The 19425-nt window shown below is 37.9% G+C and overlaps 3 protein-coding genes across 3 annotated transcripts in view; 2 read left to right on the top strand and 1 right to left on the bottom strand.

The window, feature by feature from the left end:
* Nucleotides 1–6665: 6665 nt before the first annotated feature.
* LOC135208928 (uncharacterized transmembrane protein DDB_G0289901-like) lies at nucleotides 6666–13902 on the top strand. The gene is made up of 2 exons (XM_064241491.1): nucleotides 6666–6772; nucleotides 11252–13902. The coding sequence occupies exons 1-2, from the start codon at nucleotides 6761–6763 to the stop codon at nucleotides 13472–13474; spliced, it is 2235 nt and encodes a 744-aa protein (XP_064097561.1). The 5' UTR covers nucleotides 6666–6760; the 3' UTR covers nucleotides 13475–13902.
* An 800-nt stretch (nucleotides 13903–14702) lies between these two features.
* LOC135209308 (uncharacterized) lies at nucleotides 14703–18784 on the top strand. The gene is made up of 2 exons (XM_064242013.1): nucleotides 14703–14712; nucleotides 17922–18784. The coding sequence occupies exons 1-2, from the start codon at nucleotides 14703–14705 to the stop codon at nucleotides 18782–18784; spliced, it is 873 nt and encodes a 290-aa protein (XP_064098083.1).
* A 440-nt stretch (nucleotides 18785–19224) lies between these two features.
* LOC135209307 (loricrin-like) overlaps nucleotides 19225–19425 on the bottom strand; it is a gene marked incomplete at its 3' end in the record, with an annotated part of 4602 nt that continues 4401 nt past the window's right edge. Inside the window, exon 2 of the mRNA XM_064242012.1 lies at nucleotides 19225–19425. This exon is cut by the window's right edge and continues 750 nt beyond it. Within this exon, the coding sequence (XP_064098082.1) occupies nucleotides 19225–19425 (201 nt within the window).

The raw sequence follows: 19425 nt of genomic DNA, 5'->3' as shown, positions 1-19425 counted from the left end.
TTTGACAACATTTGACTATCAGTTGTCATGTCCATCGCCTCTCACACAGAAAATTTTTAGAATCCTTCAGAACCTCATTTCCTGCCAGATAAGTTCGAAATGAAACGTAAATTGCCTTTGCATGCCTCACTGTTGCTGACAGGCGTCCTTGCTTTGAAGCAAGCACATCCTGCTCAGGGGCACTTGCTGAAATTGGCTCTTGTTCATTTTGCTTTTGCACTTCCTGCTTCCAGTTGTCTGTATTTTAGCTGCTTCGTTTCTCTTCGCTTCTTCTCTCTTATTTCACTTGCGATGTTCTGTCGTTTTTCTCGTTTGAACGTTTTTTTTTTTTTTTTGCTTGTTAATAATTTGTTTTGTTTTTTTCCATAATTTTTGCTTGTTTTTTTCACCATTTCTTTAATTTTTTGCTATTCTATCTATTTCTTTATCTAGCTATCTATCATCTATCATCTAATCTATCTAGCTATCTATATATATATATATATTATATATTATATATATGTGTGTGTGTGTGTGTGGTGTGTGTGTGTGTGTGTGTGTGTATGCATATATATATATATCCAATATATACATATTTATGTGTATATACTACATATATAGAAGATGACGTACACAACACACATCACACACACACACACACACACACACACACACATATATATATATATATATAGTATATATATAATATATATATATATATATATATATATATATGCGTGTCCATGAGTGCGTTATTAAGCGCTCTTCAACAAGATAAGGAATCTGGGAACCACGCCCTGTAACAGCCTCATGAGCTGTCGATCCTTCCCTTAAAAAGAAAATGGGTTTTTGGCTTCTTCACTGAATAGCTGCTCCGACATACTCATTACACATTCCTCTCCGTGTTCGTTTTATCAGTACAGACGCTATTCAGCTTTTTATCATCATTATTTTTTTGCATTTTGAGGCAACTTGGGAATGACGACAGACTGAAGAATGGAGAGAGTCGATTCTTTTAAAAAGGCCGTAATATTATGCGCGTAGATTTTGATTCTGATAGAACGAGAAATTTCTTAAGAATGCATTTAGGGTTTCGCCATGGAAGTTTCGAACCGCGTCATCGCATTTATACCAAAAGAGAACAGAATTTCTTTTCGAATAATAAAGCCATATACGGAATTATGAGACTAATAAGAGAGTCTCATTGTATATGCAACGCCGCTAATTCACTGTGCGAATACTGAACGTCATATATCGGATGGTGTATGTATATATATCTTTATGTATGTATATATTATGTATCATGTATTATGATGAAGATGATTATTATTATTAGCAACAGAAGCAGTAGTACTAACAGAAGTATTACTATCCAATTTAAATGAATATTCCCATGGGACGAACGTAAAGTCCATTATCTTAACAAGTTAGCTAGCTTCCTGAGAATAAACTGCTCATGAGTAAATAAGTATATATAAAGAAAATAATATAAGAAAAAATTTAAAGATCAATGAACAAAAGATGAATTTATGCTAAGGGATATCACTCAGAAAAGCTATGAATGATGCCTTACTATTCAAGTCAGAGTACAATCCCATATAAACTTACATGCAGGAGAATCTACAACAATGTAGGTAACTAAAGAATATGCAACACTAATGTTGCTTTGTATTATGCTATGTTACCTAAGTTACGCGTCTAATGTCACACATTAAGGTTTATTATTATTTCAGGTATCATCAAAGTTATAATGACGATTATAGTATCTTATTTCCACTGAATAATTTTGGGATAATTATGAAACTGGCAAACACTTTCTACAGAGCACCAAGATAACAGAATCTTTTCATAACTTCCTCTTTCTATCACTGTAGCCTCATCAACTTTAAGCTTTTAACCTAAGACTTGAGAATAAAATTTTAATATATGTATATATATATATATATGTGTGTGTGTGTGTATGTGCGTATATGTGTGTGTATAATATGCAGTGGAATTGCGATGCCAATAATTTAAGCGAAGCAAGATGCGATAAAGGAAAAATACAGAAAGTTACATTGACTTTTTTCAATAGTTCCATATAGAACTGTTCAGCTGAATTCAAATATTTCTGGAAAGAACAAAGCAGTTATATACTGTATATAAATATTATACAATACATAATGCTACCTTTAATTTACTTAAACGGAAAGAATATATTGTAAAATGGAAGGAAAACAAAGTGATGTAGTTAAATGTAATGGATATAAATCTTTTTCAGGATTTCAGGGGGTGGGGGGGGCAAGTGCCCCCTCTAGCCCCAATGTGCTGGCGCCCATGCACTGAATCATGAATGAACCACTGTGTAGAAAATTTCCGCAACATTATTTGTTTCATACACTTACCTAGGAGCTCAAAATCTTGAATCACACTACACGCACCCACAAGTCACACACACTGGGCTTTTTAACTATAACTTGATGTACTTTTGGGCCTTCTTCATAGGAAAAGCCTCTTTTATACTACCCCTCCTTGATCTATTAAACTTACCGGAGTATTCTCCAGCACATCAACATTTCTGAAGCAAATGATATTGTTACCAACCTCTGATCATCTACCTAACTCCTCATTTCTCTCCCTTTCAAGTCTCCTTATGCCAGATACACTACTGAAGTGTTGATCTCAACAACTTCAGTCTTTCTTCTTTCATTCTCAGCCAGCATTCAAACTATGCTTCCACAAAGGATGGTTGGCTCAAAGTCCCTTGAAATTTCTCACCATGGAAAGCTTTTTCTTAATCTTTTTGTATACGCACTGTTATTTCTCTGTTTTATCTATTCTGCTACTTAAGGCTTTTCTCCCTCTACCAAGTCAAGGGCTTCTGTTTCTTCCTCAGCCGAGGCACGTAGAGAAGGGGATGTCCTATCATCCAGTCCTTGTGATCCATTTATCCTTAGTGGCCCTTTTCCGTTCTAGATTATAACTAATTAATTTGTGTAGCACGTATAGTATTTCATAGTCACTGATCTACAACTTATATCCGTTGAATCCAAGCTTCCGGAAATGTAAAGCATCATTCCCTTTTTTATATATTAGTATGGCGTTAGTCATATATTTCTTATACAAACTGAATGTTTTTACACTTGCTCTCAACCCTTTTTTCTTGCAAACACTACCAATACATCATCTGCTGTGTATCAGTTGCAAACATCACCTATTCCACATCCCTTTCATGATTCATTTATTTATCTAACAACTCTTCACTACGTCTAACTTCTCTCATTTATTGTTGAACTTCACGCATGACTGCTTTATAACAAAACTGTGAACCACACACTTTATCTTATACCCAAGCGCAGGCATATCAACCCCATAGTCATCTGTTTTACTTCTTCAACTGAAATCCAACCATGATCTTTTCCTGGCATGTTAGGTAACGTAATGCTCCTATTATTCTCACATTAACTACCTCAATCACCTCGCTTTGTGCTGAGTAACAATTAGTCTATTACTCATTCGTTTGTAATCTTTCCGTCATCTAGGCACACCTTACAAAACCTGGTCAACAACTCAAGTCAGACAATCACCACCCGGTGTCATTCCATTTTTAGCCTCTTTTTGTCCTCCTTACAACTTCAAGAGTCATTACATAATCTTTTCCATTCTTGTATCCTTATACCTCTCTCCTATCCCCTACATTTGGCGAAGCTTAAAACAATTACTTCACTGACGCAGAGAACTTGTCTTTTATGAATATTTAATACTGATAGCCATTTTCTGCTTTCTTTCTGTTTACTTCCCTCTCGAACGACCTCTTATTCTCCACTTAGTTCTTCTTCACATTCTCCCTTCTATTTTTACGAGTTTGCCAACTATTTCTGTTCCAACGTCTTCTTGATTATCCTGCCCGTTTCCTATATAACTATAAATGGTCCTATTTCTGTTATATGATTGAACCTCGCATCTCCTCGTCGCGAGCATTGTCAATGACATTTCTAATATATATATATATATATATATATATATATATATATATATATATATATATATATATATATATATATATATATATATACATATATAATGTATATATATGTATATACACACAGACACGCACACACACACACACACACACATATATATATATATATATATATATATATATATGATATATATATATATATATATATATATATATATATATATATATGTACATATATGTGTCTGTGTTTTATGCGTACGTGTGTGTGTGTGGGTGGTGTTTGTAGATCAAACTACAACAAGGAGATGATGTATATACTGCTCAGGTGTGTCTGTAATGGTCTGATACATGTGATTTCCAGGAAGTTGAAATATTACAGTATTGCAGGAAATGGGGCTATTTTTCTTATTTCTGCATAATGGTAATCCATAAGACGAAATGCTGAAAGTAGCGATATACGTAGATACGAAATGAGATGACGCCATAGTTTCTGGAGTCGACGTGGAATCTCTCGCTACGAAAGGAAAACTCGAAACCCCCCACCCCGCCCCCCACCTACCCCGGGTATACATTATGCTTTGCCTAACTTGTAGTAGTATGTCTTATGTTAAAGAAACAGGATAACATTTGGAAACCGCATGAGGGAACACAGAAGAGCTATCACTTGAAATGATGAGGAGAACGGACTTGCATCACATTACTGGCTAGAAAATCATCGAAATGATTAATGATTTTCAGAATACAAGTAGAAAATGCGAGTTTTCTTTACAGCGTATAATGCAGCATGAAACTCTTGATGCGGTGCAGTGTGAAACTCTCAGCCACGACCGGGCAATCTTCAGTTGCTCCCAAGTTGAGGTTAAGTGCTAGACGCACGATCCATAGCTAACCTAAACCCCAAATCAAATAAAAACTACTATGGTTAGAGGGGTGTAATCTGGTATGTGTGATGATGAGAGGGTAGATGATCAACACACCAATTTACAGCCCTCTAGCCTCAGTAGTTTTGAAGATCTGAGGGCGGACATGAAAAGTGCGGACGGACAGACAAAACCATCTCAGTGGTTTTCTTTTGCAGAAAACTACAAATCATTGATAAGGTAATGAAATCAAGATGAGTAGATCGGGGGAGGGTACTGGTACTATGTTAGCTAGTATTCCAGTCTTCAGAAGTGGGAATTTTCCTAAATTGGGCGTTATAAATAACAAGATTGTCATTAAATGAAACGAACTCATTTAATGACTAAGAGACATTGCCCAGGTGTACGAGATAAATAAACTTTCATATTGAGATACCCAAAGGGACTGTTTGACCTGGCGTCATTTAGGCAGTTACTTTGTGAAATGGAGGGAGGGACGAAGAGGTACTTTTATTTGAACAAACGGGAATCTTCAGAGCGTAAAAGCCAGAATCTGTTTTCTGTTCCACAGATTGCTCTGGTTACTACCCGCACAGGGAGCAAGAGCCCGTGCTGGCACAAGGCCAGCTTAATCTAGACTGAATGACTGTCTGCAGAACACAGTTCGTCGTGGCCTTAGAGAGTGGGATTGACGTTTGCAAAACGTTTTAGGATAAGTAATGTTATATGGAACAATTACAGAAGAATCAAGAAAAGCGGGTCCTTCATCTTCCCATCCATAGCACATTATAGGAAATCCCACTAGCAATAGTTATATATATTGCTTTAGTTTGCTATCATGGTTACTAGTAATACTTTAAGAACCAGACTGTTCCTCGTTGGACGAGTGGGTTACGTGCTCGGCCGCTGATTTGGTAGCGAGAGTTCGCGCCCTGCTCTGCAAACGTGGAATCAGAGGAATTTAATTCCAGTGATAAGAAATTAATTTCTCGATATCACGTGGTTCGGATCCCACAGTAAGCTGTAGGTCCGTTGCTAAGTAACCAATTGGCTCCTAGCAACGTAAAAATATATAATCCTTCGGGCCAGCCCTAGGAGAGCTGTTAATCAGCTCAGTGATCTGGTTAATTAAACCATGATTTACTTAAGAACCAAACTAAGTCTGCCCAATGAAATGTCTGAATTAATCGAACGCCAGTAGACAGCCAATCGGCTCTCACGAAATAAATTGAATGTAACTTTCCTACTCTTTTCACTTCTCTCATAATGAAACTAAGGTAGAATTCCACAAGCTTCTTTCAGAGTGTCTTCTTCAGCCCCTCGTGCAGCATAATCGCTTTTCGGAGCGGCGTCTTGTCAGTATCGACATTTTCAGGGGAAGAGTCAGTAGTTGACGTGACAAACGTGTGAACCTTTTTCCACCTTGTTAAGGACAGGGTATTCCTACTGGTATTTCACCTAAGAGAGAGAGAGAGAAGAGAGAGAGAGAGAGAGAGGGTGGGTGTTACTGTCGTTTTGTTCGTTCCGGATTGTTGAGGAAGTTCCCGGGAGGTAGAGAGGAAGAGAGTGGATTCCTCTCTCATTGGCAGGAAATAACTTACTGAACAGAGAGAGAGAGAGAGAGAGAGAGAGAGAGAGAGAGAGAATTCCTGTCATATACTCTGACAATAGTGTAACTTGCCGGGGAAAATAATACCTCATCTAACAGTGAATCTGTCTTGAAGACTCCTGAGTCACGCTACCACAGAGTTGAAAATCCCATTGAAGAGGGCTTGAATTTCGACCGATATTGAACGTTCATCTTCAAGTCCCCCAGGCAGTAGGATTTCTCGATTTCAGACTTTCGGCGTCTACGTAACCCGTCTCTTGCTCTATACAAAATAGGTCGAGAAAAAGGAAGATATATAAAGAGGCGTTCCTGGATTTCCTGTCGCAGTTTCCTCCTGGTCTTCAGCCAAACATGGTATGGGAGGTAAGGTCTCTCCGTGTATTTTTTTTTTCTTTTCTACGTAGTAACAATATTTTTTTTATTTCTCTTGATTACGCAAATGACACATCATGCCATGTTCACTCTAAAATACTCATACCATTCACTCTTCAGCAAACTCATACGCGGCCAGACACACACACATACACATACTCAGAGTTAAGAAAGCTATTAAATGGTACTTAAATAAATTAAACTATTTATCTAGTGTCAACCAATGGCGTATCTAGAAATTTTTCAGTGGGTGGGGGTGGGAGAGCCACTTAGGATTATCATATATATACCGAACGATTTTTTTTATGACGTCACCGTGATTCATATATAAGCATTAAGCTACAAATGTCCTTTAGTATCCAATTCGCTTTTCCTCGGAATTAATATCATTTCTTATATGTTAACCGAAGGAGAATTTTTTTGTTGATAATAATTTCATCCTCTTGTGGATTCGAACCCGCGCACAGAGTCGGAACATCACTGAAGTCCTGATTTCTCCTCTGTGCGCTGGTCCGAATCCACGGGAGGACGAAATTATTATCAACTATAAAATTCCCCTTCGGTTAACATAAATGAAAATATATTAATTCCGAGGCGGGGCGAATTGTATATTAAAGGACCTTTGTAGCTTAATGCTTATATATACTATATACATATATACACACACACATACACACACACATATAAATATGTATATAATATATATATATATATAATATATATATATATATGTGTGTGTATACATATATATGTATATATATAGTATATTATATATATAATATATATATATTTATAATATATACACTTATGTATGCCAACCACCACACACTTTTATATATATCTATATGATTATATAGATATATACTTATGTAGGCACACACACCATCTATATATATATATATATTATATATATATATATATATATATATATTATATATATATATATATTATGATACATATACTTAGTTATGCAACACACATTTAATAATATATATATATATATATATATATATATATACACAGCAGTTTTTTTGGGTGTTGAAATAATCATTAATTAAGCAAATGTTTGCTATGGGCGTGGGGTGGGGGGAACGGCGGGGTGGTGCACGTGGCAAGGGTGCCCACCCCCTTTAAATCCGCCACTGATGTCAAGCTATTTCATTTACGTCCGGGATTACGGACATACTAAATGATCTGCAGGTGTACTTACACTCTTTTCCTAATCATTCTTCATTGTTTTTTTTTTTTTTTTTTTTTTTTTTTTTTTTTTTTTTTTTTTTTTTTTTTTTTTTTTTTTTAGTTATGGTCATTTTAACCTTATAACTACATAGTGTGCTTGATGAAGTGACATGCATTTCCCATTCATGTGAAATGAATGTGAAAGAAGTTCCAAAGAAAGCACGTCTGTAACTCGAAAGTGAAGTCATTATATGACTTTCAAGGACTGACATGACTCTACAAGCAGGCGTCATAATAGTCACAGCCACCGACGAACTATGTTAAGACAACATAGCAGAGGAGGGATTATTCCGAAAAACTCTGCTAGGAAAGAGTAAGTAAAATCGAAAACTAAAATCGGTATTTTGCCTCTTCAAAGTACCAGTAAAAGTTTACAACAGTTGAACACGACCTTTCAATATTTACGTCTCTACCATAAACAATTCAAGAGTGCAGTGTCAGACAGTCGTTGGGTAAGGAGACGCTAGTGTTGAAACTTAGACTAACCTAACTTAACAAAGGGCAGCTAGTTAGATACCATCAACGAAACTGGTATTTGTGCAATACTTGCTATGTTCTTTTGAGAACCAAAGACTAGACCACTACAATAACAAGGAGGGCACAGTCAAACGAACCAAACACTCATCATAGAATGATTGTGACTGACCAACCATTCATTCAGATTCTCCCGTGAAACGACCAATTCTCAGCCACCCAAATGAAGTCATATATCTTCTTGATAAATATTACCTCACTACTATGGGAAAGCAGATTTGGTCATTTCCAGCAATTTATGATTACTATCAGCCAATACTTGAGGTTTTATTCTGTCTGTCATTGTTGCAAATTTACAAACAGCAACGGGATACTGATGCTGCCATTTTCGCAAATTAAAATTCCTTTTGCAGATACATGCATTGTCATCAACAGTTTCAAAATAGTCGCAGATTTCAAGCAAAGAATGCTATGAATAGAATTCCATCGTATCTCAGCGAACTTTTTTATGACAGATACAAGGTTAGATCCAAATTTTCGCATAGTATCTGAGGAATGCTTCTCAATATATTGTTGTGGAGAAAAGGTGCCGTGGAAATGATTAACTGGTGATTTTTAAAACAACCTAGGCTAAAAGGCTGAAAAGATCGTTAGGCGAAATCTGTTTAAATGTCACTTATTCCATTTGGGTGTATTTCGTCAGGCTACAGGTGAATTTGCTTTTCTGATTTTGAAACAGCATAGTAAAAAAAAAAATGCTGAGAAAAAAACTAATCATTGATATCGATGCTGTAGAGTTCTTTGGCAATGCAATGAGGAGAGGCAGTATGGAGAATCTGGCACTGACTGGAATGATAGAGGGTGGGAGGGAGAGGGGAAGACAAGAGAAATACTTGGACACTGTGAGACACATACGGAAGAATGACAACAGCAGTGCAGCTGATACGAGCTACAAGTGACAGACAGGAGAGGAGATACAGCTGTAAGGTAAGAGAGTGGAGACGCAAGGCCGATTTCCTTCAGTGCTGTCTATGAATCGCTTTGCATAGCGTAACACAGGACTTAACAAATCCGAGTACTGGCTAAGCTTTCTCTTTGCCACCACTACAAAAATGATCTTATTGTGAGGAAAGAAAACTAAAACTTATCTTTAATAGTTCCTGTATCAACCGTGATGTGTGCATTCCCCATTATGTATTTCACACTGACTTGTAATTCTCACACAACTTTTACACATACTTCATCGAGACTCGATTGATCGGTTTAGATTAAGTGGGTAAGATGTTTAAGGGACTAAGAAGCCTACCTACTGTGAACCTCTGGATACCATACCACCAACCGAGACATATAAAGTCATTCTTCAACTATAGTTCCCGGAAGTTTCAAACATGGTCATCGTCATTTGCATCATTTGTTAAAAAATGAAAATCGAGGCTGTGGGTGGAGATACGTGAAGGTAACAATTTTCGTGGAATTTCCTCACTTCATGTTTGGTGAATTGCTCCTCGAAATCATATGTCATGACCAACCGTGACTTATCAGCAACTTAAGAACAATTTGTAAGTTAAGATCATTTCCTGGTCACTCTCTCTCTCTCTCTCTCTCTCTCTCTCTCTCTCTCTCTCTCTCAGTTGATGACTTCTCTCTTGTTGCACACACACACACACACACACACATATATACATTTTTTTTTAAATACCAAGATTACATGCTTTTGGAAAATCCACATTGAAGCATGGTAACAACTATATTAAAGGACATAATTTATGCAAACATACTGTACAGAATACAAACACGGATATACATAAGTATATATATATATACGTATATATATATATATATATATATATTATATATATATATATATATATATATATATATATATATGAATATATGACAAAACATTGTGTAGGCAACCTTACGCAATTGGAAATTTTTTCTGAGAAAGTAAAAGAAATAATTGTCTTTCCGGAAAGTGATTTTGGCTAATAAGAAAGAAATTGGAAATTAAACTAAACAGTTCGTCAGCAGAAAGTGCAATTATCGCGAGTCGAAAGTTTCGTCAGTCGCAAACGGGGTTATTGGTCTCCTTTGGATTGTTCTACTTGAATGTGTTAACTCAGGCTGAATAATAATAGTGCAAATGATAAGGGAAAGCAGTGAAAAACAAAAGAATTTTCCATTTTAGCTCTGCCTTTGGTTTTTGTTGGTTTTCGTTGTTTTACTTTTCTTATTTCCATATTTTTCTTCACTGTATTAGTGCCTTTCTTACAGTTCATAGTTTATTTATAGTATTGTTTCTCGCCAAAAATGACCTCTTCTCGTCACTAATCTTTTATTACGTAATAGAAGTCGAAATGGGTAAATTAACTACGTTTTCTGATTTTCTGAAAGAAGTGTTCTCGATTTCAGAAAGTGTAGGAACATTTTATCGTTTGCTGAACTGGTTTCAAAACGAATTTTAAGTTTCCTTCTTACAAAATCCCTGTTGCCTGCATTACATAATAGTGATCAATGATTAAACTCTATTGAACATTTACCATATTCTTTCAATCTATAGAAGTACTCTTTTGCATAATTTCTATGATCTATATTTAACATTCTTTACCAGGCACTGAAGTTAAAGATTCTACTGTGTTTTGTGCCCAACATTTCCAACATACGTAACCAAATAAAATAATTTGAGATATTGAATTTAAAATCCTTTGTAATTGTTGTAAATGATATTTACTCTTATTTCTTTCAATCTCATTTCAGGTATTCAGAATCGCACTAGCTTATGGGCTAATCGTGCCCTTAACTAATGCCTCTCTCAGACATGATGGAGTAGGAGCAGGAGACAGAGGAATAAGCTGCACAGGAGCTTACTGCGAAAGCCTTGCTTTCCAGGGAGGGGAGTCAAGTGGACCTTCCGGAACAGCAATTTCTAATGCTTTGGGTTTTGGAAATGAATCAAAGAGCAGGTACTCGAGCGGTTCGTCAGGAAAACCTACCATCGTGGGTGGACCTGCAATACTCATTGGCAGCACCACTTCTTATGGAGGAACGGACACTGGTAAAAACTCAGGAATATTTGCTGGTGGCTCAGGAGTAGGTTTTGGGGGTGAACATTCCAGGGGATCATTTGGAGGATTTGTCTCAGATTCTGTCTTTAAAGGATTTAGTGACAGAACAAAAGGTAGCTCAGGAGATAGGCATAGTGGATCCATAAGGGGATTAAGCTCGGGTAGTACTTCCAATGGATTTACTGATGGCACATACACTAGTGGATCTCCTAGGGGATTTGGCACAGGCCATAACTTTGCAGAACTCGCCAATGGCTCAAGTGGTGAACTTGGTAGTGGATCCATCAGTGAATTATCTGGAGTCTTTATATCTGGTAGCAACTCAGACTTTAGGCACAGTTCAGGGGGTAGCTCTGGTAGTGGTCATTTAAGTGGACCATCTGGAGGATTTAGATCTAGCCATGGCTCAGGTGGCATAGGAGGTGATGCTGGAAGTAAATTTCCTACTGGTTCATTTGAAGGAATTGGCTCTGGTCATATCTTAAGTGGGAGAACAAGAGTTGGCTCTGGAAATGTATACTCTAGTGGACCTTCTACTGATATTAGATCTAGTCACAGTTCAGGAGGATTTAGTAATAATATAGGAGGTAACTCTGGAGGTGGACATTCCAGTAAATCATCTGTAGGACTCAGCTCTGGTAAGAGCTCTGGAGGACTTGGCAGGAGTGCAGGATCAGCTGAAGGGTTTGGTTCTGGTCATAGCTCAGGAAGGTTTAGTGGAAGTAAAGAAGGTGGCTCTGGATCTTCTGGAGGACTTGGTCTTGGAGGATTTAATAATGTCATAGGAAGTGGCTCTGGAGGTGACTACTCTAATGAATCATTGGGACAATTTGGATCTGGTGGTAGTCTAAAAGATTTCAATGGGATTTCAAGAAGTAGACATTCTAGTGGACCCTTTGTGAAATCTGACTCCAGCAGCAGCTCAGTTAGGTTTGGTACGAGTCCACAAGAAGGGTACTCTGGCGGGTCAACAATAGCAATTGGTTCTAGTGGTGGCTCAAGAAGCTTTGGAGGTTTTGGTGGTGGTAGCGCATTTAGAGTACCTGAAGGTGGTTCTAATCAGGACTACTCAGCTGGATCATCTGGTAGTTTTATATCTAGTAGCAACACTGGGGGATCTAAAAGTGGATCTAGTAAGGGTCGTGTAAGTGGGTCATCCACTGGTTCTGGGTTTGGAGGTGATAAGGAGCTGGGGTCAGGAGGAGGTTCAAGAGGTTTTAGAGGAGGATCCAGTGGAATACATTCAACTGAATCATCTGGTGGCTTTGGTTCTTTTAAAGGTGCTAGTGGCCCAGTTGGTGCAACACGTTCTGAGCATGCTTCACTAGGAAGTTTCAACCTTGCTGGGGGCCTTGTTTTAGAATCTGAAGAAAATAATCCAGGAGGGTCCTTTGGTCCCTTTAATTCCGGGAAAGACTCAGGAGGATTTCACAATGGTTCAGGTGTTAGATTTTCAGATGGGCCAGAAACTGTCTATTTTGGTGGCAAGTCTGGAGGGGTCAGAGAAGGGTCAAGAAGTGGGGGATCAAGAGGATTTGGTACAAATATTAACTCCGGGGGATCTAAAGGTAAACTAATAAGTGGACATCCAAATGAATCATCAGGAGAATTTAGTTCACATAGCACCTTTAGCAGGTTTGGAAAAGGATCGGCTCGAGGATTTCCACCTAGGGCTTCAAGAGGATTTACAGGCAGATCAGGTGAGTTACATTCTACTGCAACACCTGTAACATCAAGTTTAGGAAGCAGCTTACGAGGACCTGGCAGTGGATCAAGCACAGGATACTCATCAGGATCAATTGGAATATTTGCTGTTGGGGGAAGCTCAGGATTTGTTGGGGCATCAGATGAGCCCAAAAATATCATATCTAAAGGAATTCCTGGAAGTGTTAAAGAAAGTTCTAAAAAGGGATAATCTTGGGAATTTAGTTCTGTTCACTCCAATAAAGATAACAAAAGTGAGTTTGCAAACAGGGTTTCTAGAAGTTATGCCCCTGGAATTAGAACCTCATCAAGTACTTCTGACGGGTCTGTGAATGTTATTTACTTCGTAGAGGTAATTAACAATATGTATTCTGTAATCCAACTTTATGAGATTATTAAGGCACGGTTGAATTTATAACATTTACCAGTTTTCACGTTTATATTTGATGATATTCAAAAGACTGTGAGTTTGTTGCTGATTGTTAAGTTACTGTTTTTTACTAAAAATGAATGTTTATTTTCATACGCAAATACATTGTAAACCAAGTTTATATTTATGTCTTTAACCTTTCTTGAGACAGAAGTTGTTTAGGGATCTTTTCAGTTTTCCTAAACATTAAACCAACTATTTAGCCATAGCCTTATTAGCTATATATACTAGTGTATATATATATATATATATATATATATATATATATATATATATATATATATGTGTGTGTGTGTGTGTGTGTGTGTCTGTGTGTGTGTGTGTGTGTGTGTGTGCAGGCAAAGCAGTGTGATTAGTTATGCGACATTACTGGAAAAATTAATTTCCCTCGGTGAAGAAAATAACAGGAACTTCACCACTGGCTATGAACAATATTTTCTTGAACAATTTATGTTCTTAGTCAGACAACCCTCTGCGGGTTTTATATTCTTTGGAACAAAACTAAAATGTCATTAACTTTTAAAGCTACGAGATTACACAGAATAGTATACTCATCCCTGACTTAAAGAAACCAATGAGAAAACATTAACGAATAAAGATGAATGTAGCAAACAGGAAAAGGCGTTCATAAACAGCACTAGAAGTCCCTCTTGATCTTTCGAGAGCAGATGTCGACGGTACAGCTAGGAAGGTCGCTCTACAGTTTTGTAGAAGATGGAATGAAACTTTTATTGGTGTAGGTCAGCGCAACATTTGGAACTCAGTAGAATGTGGATGGAGCAACTCTACAAATCGAATTGCACGCACTACCTCTCTGGATACTGCATTTTTTAAATCACTCTACTGCTTAAAAATAAAAAATAAGAATATGTTATGCTATCACCAACCATTAAAGTTTTATGTGAAGAGAATATTGATTTTAATACTTTCAAGTTTCTGAACGACAAATAAATTGCGTCAACACAGAAATTTCTTGTCTGTAATTATAAGAAGAAGGTTGGTGGTTTAAATGTCTCCAGGTGAGAGTATTCTTGAATCTTCAAGATGGAAGGCAAAAACAAGAGAAAAGAAGGCAGCTGAAAACAACAGAGATCGTCACTGAGATGTTCCCACCGTCAGCAGCAACAAAGCATCAACGATAGATAACCACAACAGCAATAATAATTGCAATGCTTTATTTTAGCAATCTTCACCATCACGGCTCAAATGACAACTAAAATGAAAATAGCTGTGAAAATGACGAAGAAATCTGCCGCCGAATAAAGGTAAAATAAGTATGATTTTTTTTTTTTTTTGTAAAAGATAATTGTTGAGATGGATTTGGCTGCCCGTTCGCACTTTTTTCTGTTCGCTCTCAGATTTTAAATACTACTGAGGCTAGAGAGCCGCAATTTGGTATGTTGATCATCCAACCTCCAATCATCAAACCTACCAAATTGCACACATCTAGACTCAGCAGTTTTTATTCTATTTAAGGTTAAAATTAGCCATTAGCATGCGTCTGGCACCGCTATAGATTCCAACAACACAAGCTGACACCGGTCCGTGACTGAAAGTTTCATGTGCTGCGTCTGAGAGTTTCATGGGGCGTGACTGAAATTTTGATGTGCCGCGTCTGAGAGTTTCATGGGGCATGGCTGGGAGTTTTATACAGCATTATACGCTGTAAAAAAAACTCGATTGCGCCGAAGAAACTTCGGCACATAATTTACTTGATTCATCTTGGAATGTAAACAGAGAACAATACGAAAAAGGGAAAGAAATCTAAGACAACTAACTGGCCGGTTACTTTGTAATTTATAACTGAAAACTAAAAAAATCAGCTGTCCAGTAAGTTCCTGGTTTCCATGATGCACAAAGGTCTCGGTATCTTTACGCGGTTTACTCTATGATAACTCGAGGCAGCAGACAGTTTCTAAGTAAAATTTTGATTTTACTTCAAACTAGGCCGTATAGCTTGTTTTCTGCGTGGATTTTTTAGATGAATGTCTGAGGAACAAGGGAAAGCTGAAACAAGGAGAGAGAGAGAGAGAGAGAGAGAGAGAGAGAGAGAGACTAAAGAAATAGATAGCATATCAGAAAGAGAGAAAGGGAAACATCAACAGTTAAAGAGAACGAGAGAGAGAGATACAGAAAACTAATTACTCTTCTCTGTCATCTGTAAGAACTTGGCTCAAGTTTTAGACAGGCGTTGAAGGAATGGAGTCCTGGAAGTAAATTCTTCACAACTGGCAAGAAAACTCGCCATACTTATTCCTCTCATTTGATTCACACCCATCTATATTTTTTAAAGAAAGTGAAATCGAGGAAAAGGCAAAGAAGTGAGGACACTGGCTTTCCAATGGAGTGAAACGGCAGCCGAACGCAACACGAACTAAAGGACTAGTCTGAAACGGAAAGTGATTTGTAACATATGACGGCCGTTCAAATGATATGTTATCAGTCTTGGTTTGAGTGATGGGCGAAGGTTATCAATCTCACAGCGGGAGATCACGCGATCGTATCTTGCGTGTTGGAGAGAGAGAGAGAGAGAGAGAGAGAGAGAGAGAAAGAGAGAGAATATATACAGTCACTTGTTACGGCGAATTGTGTGAGGGCACCGGCATATGCAGAAAAGAACTAAGCTTAAAAATAAAGTAGAGGCAGAGCCCATTAGTATGGGCTTCACACACACACACACACACACACACACACACACACACACACACACATATATATATATATATATATATATATATATATATATATATATATATATAATATCAATAGAAGGATCCACAGTAATATTCTTTTTTAGCAAGATTAAATATATTGTAGAAATACTTACAAAGCTTAAAGTAATCAATGAAAACCAGGCAGCCCATTTGACCATCTGTTAGATGAATTAAGTAACAATCAAAATTTATTATAAAAACACATGATTCATGAAAAATAAATACCGTAGCCATATTGGTTCTGATAAAATACCAGCTTTAAAGGGCATTTCGTATCATGAAAGTGGTACAATCATTTTCCTCTGATATGCTTAATAGATAAGGTTAGGAATAGATTATTTTAACCTATATCCTCAAATCTTGATCTGAAATTGTTCGAGTACATTCTAGTGTACATGTATCGACGATTTCTCTTTCTGCTGATAATGAATCTTGGTACTTCATATTTGGTTTTACGAAATTTCAGAAACAGATAAATCAAATTTATACTGGCAGTATGTCGAAAGGAATGTGATGTTTACACCCGAATAGTATTAAACCTGGTTTATTTACCAGAGAAAGAATCATCATCATCTTCTCTGTTGTCAGGTTTGATTCCACAGGCTAGCAAGCCTCTAATCCTATTCAGACTTTATCCAGCTAAGGACCCCCTTTGAGCAAAGGCCAAATCAATCTCTCCATTTACAATATATACGATATATTATATATATATATATATATATATATATATATATATATATATATATATATATATATATATATATATATATATATATATATATATATATATATATATATATATATATATATATATATATATATATATATATATATATATATATATATATATAATATATATAACTTTTGTTTACGTGGCATAAGCTGAATCCACTGCCTTTTAATAACTGCTAACACATAAACTATAATTTGCTACAATAAGATTATATTCTGAAGCTTGGTCAAGAAGAGTAACATATATCATACTAAGAAAATCTCATTACAGCGGGCAGTATTGCAAACCTTTTTTGTGGAGTTACAATTTATGATTTCTAATCCGAATTTTTATGGCTCATTTTGAAGTAGAGATTAAGCCTATTTTTCTTAAATCACGTAATTCCTACAGGCATTTGTCATGCAAGTACCTCCAGTACCTGATATTATCATCTAGGAACTCTTGCATGATACACAAATAAGGGAGCTGAAATAACGAAAGATATATATTTACTTTAATTTATTTACACTTCTGTGGGAGATACATAAATTACAAGTAAAGAAATTTTCAGGAATAATCATAGTACCTAAAAAGGTCTTACCTAAGAAAAAGCAAAATCTCATATATAGGTAGTCATCAGTTTAATCAGAAGGTTTTGATGGTTAGGAAATTATGGCTGCAGTAGTGTTGAGAATTGGTCATAATTATTTGGCAGAAGGGGGCAAGTAACCACTGAGTGAGCCTCCATGGCCCCCTGTCGAACTTCCACCTGAACCGAAACCGACGGAGCCGCTCCCTGCAGAGCCCCCTGAATATCCACCACTTGACCCTCCACTGCTGAAGCCTCCAGAGCTTCCCCCAAAGGAGGAACCTCCTGATGATCCACCAGAGTATCCACCACTTGATCCTCCAGAGCTAAAACTTCCAGAGCTTCCACCAAAGGAAGTGCCTCCTGATGATCCACCAGAATATCCGCCACTTGAGCCTCCAGAGCTTCCACCAAAGGAAGTGCCTCCTGATGATCCACCAGAGTATCTGCCACTTGATCCTCCAGAGCTAAAACCTCCAGAGCTTCCACCAAAGGAAGACCCTCCGGATGATCCTCCAGAGTATCCTCCACTTGATCCTCCAGAGCTAAAACCTCCAGAGCTTCCACCAAAGGAAGTACCTCCTGATGATCCACCAGAATATCCGCCACTTGAACCTCCAGAGCTTCCACCAAAGGAAGTGCCTCCTGATGATCCTCCAGAGTATCCGCCACTTGAGCCTCCAGAGCTTCCACCAAAGGAAGAGCCTCCTGATGATCCACCTGAGTATCCACCACTACCTGATCCTCCAGAGCTAAAACCTCCAGAGCTTCCACCAAAAGAAGATCCTCCTGATGATCCACCTGAATATCCGCCACTTGAGCCTCCAGAGCTAATCCCTCCAAAGCTTCCGCCTAAGGATGAACCTCCTGAAGAGCCACCAGAATATCCACCACTTGATCCTCCAGAGCTTCCACCAAAGGACGAGCCTCCTGATGATGCACCAGAATATCCACCACTTGAGCCTCCAGAGCTAATGCCTCCAAAGCTTCCACCTAAGGTTGAACCTCCTAAAGAGCCACCAGAATATCCACCACTTGATCCTCCAGAGCTTCCCCAAACCAGGCCAGCCTACTGAGATGCCAGAATATCCGCCCACCCTTGAGCCCTCCAAGAGCTATGCCAATCCAAAGCTTCCACCCTTAAGAGAACCTCCTGAGAGCCGCTGAATATCCAACCCTGATCCTCCAAAAGCTAATGCCTCCAAAGCTTCCACCTAAGGATGAACCTCCTGAAGAGCCACTAGAATATCCACCACTTGATCCTCCAGAGCTAATCCCTCCAAAGCTTCCACCTAAGGATGAACCTCCTGAAGAGCCACCAGAATATCCACCACTTGATCCTCCAGAGCTTCCACCAAAGGATGAGCCTCCTGATGATCCACCAGAATATCCGCCACTTGAGCCTCCTGAGCTAATGCCTCCAAAGCTTCCACCTAAGGTTGAACCTCCTAAAGAGCCACCAGAATATCCACCACTTGATCCTCCAGAGCTAAACCTCCATAGCTTCCACAAAGAGAGGCACGTCCTGAATGATCCCCAGAAAATATCCGCCACTTGAGCCTCCAGAGCTAATGCTTCCAAAGCTTCCACCTAAGGAAGAACCTCCTGAAGAGCCACCAGAATATCCACCACTTGATCCTCCAGAGCTTCCACCAAAGGAGGAACCTACTGATGATCCACTAGAGTATCCACCACTTGATCCTCCAGAGCTAACACC

Source organism: Macrobrachium nipponense, chromosome 37 (genome assembly GCF_015104395.2).
Source record: "Macrobrachium nipponense isolate FS-2020 chromosome 37, ASM1510439v2, whole genome shotgun sequence".
NCBI lineage: Eukaryota > Metazoa > Arthropoda > Malacostraca > Decapoda > Palaemonidae > Macrobrachium > Macrobrachium nipponense.
The sequence above is the reverse complement of the archived record's forward strand: the minus strand, read 5'-3'. Positions and strand labels throughout refer to the sequence as shown.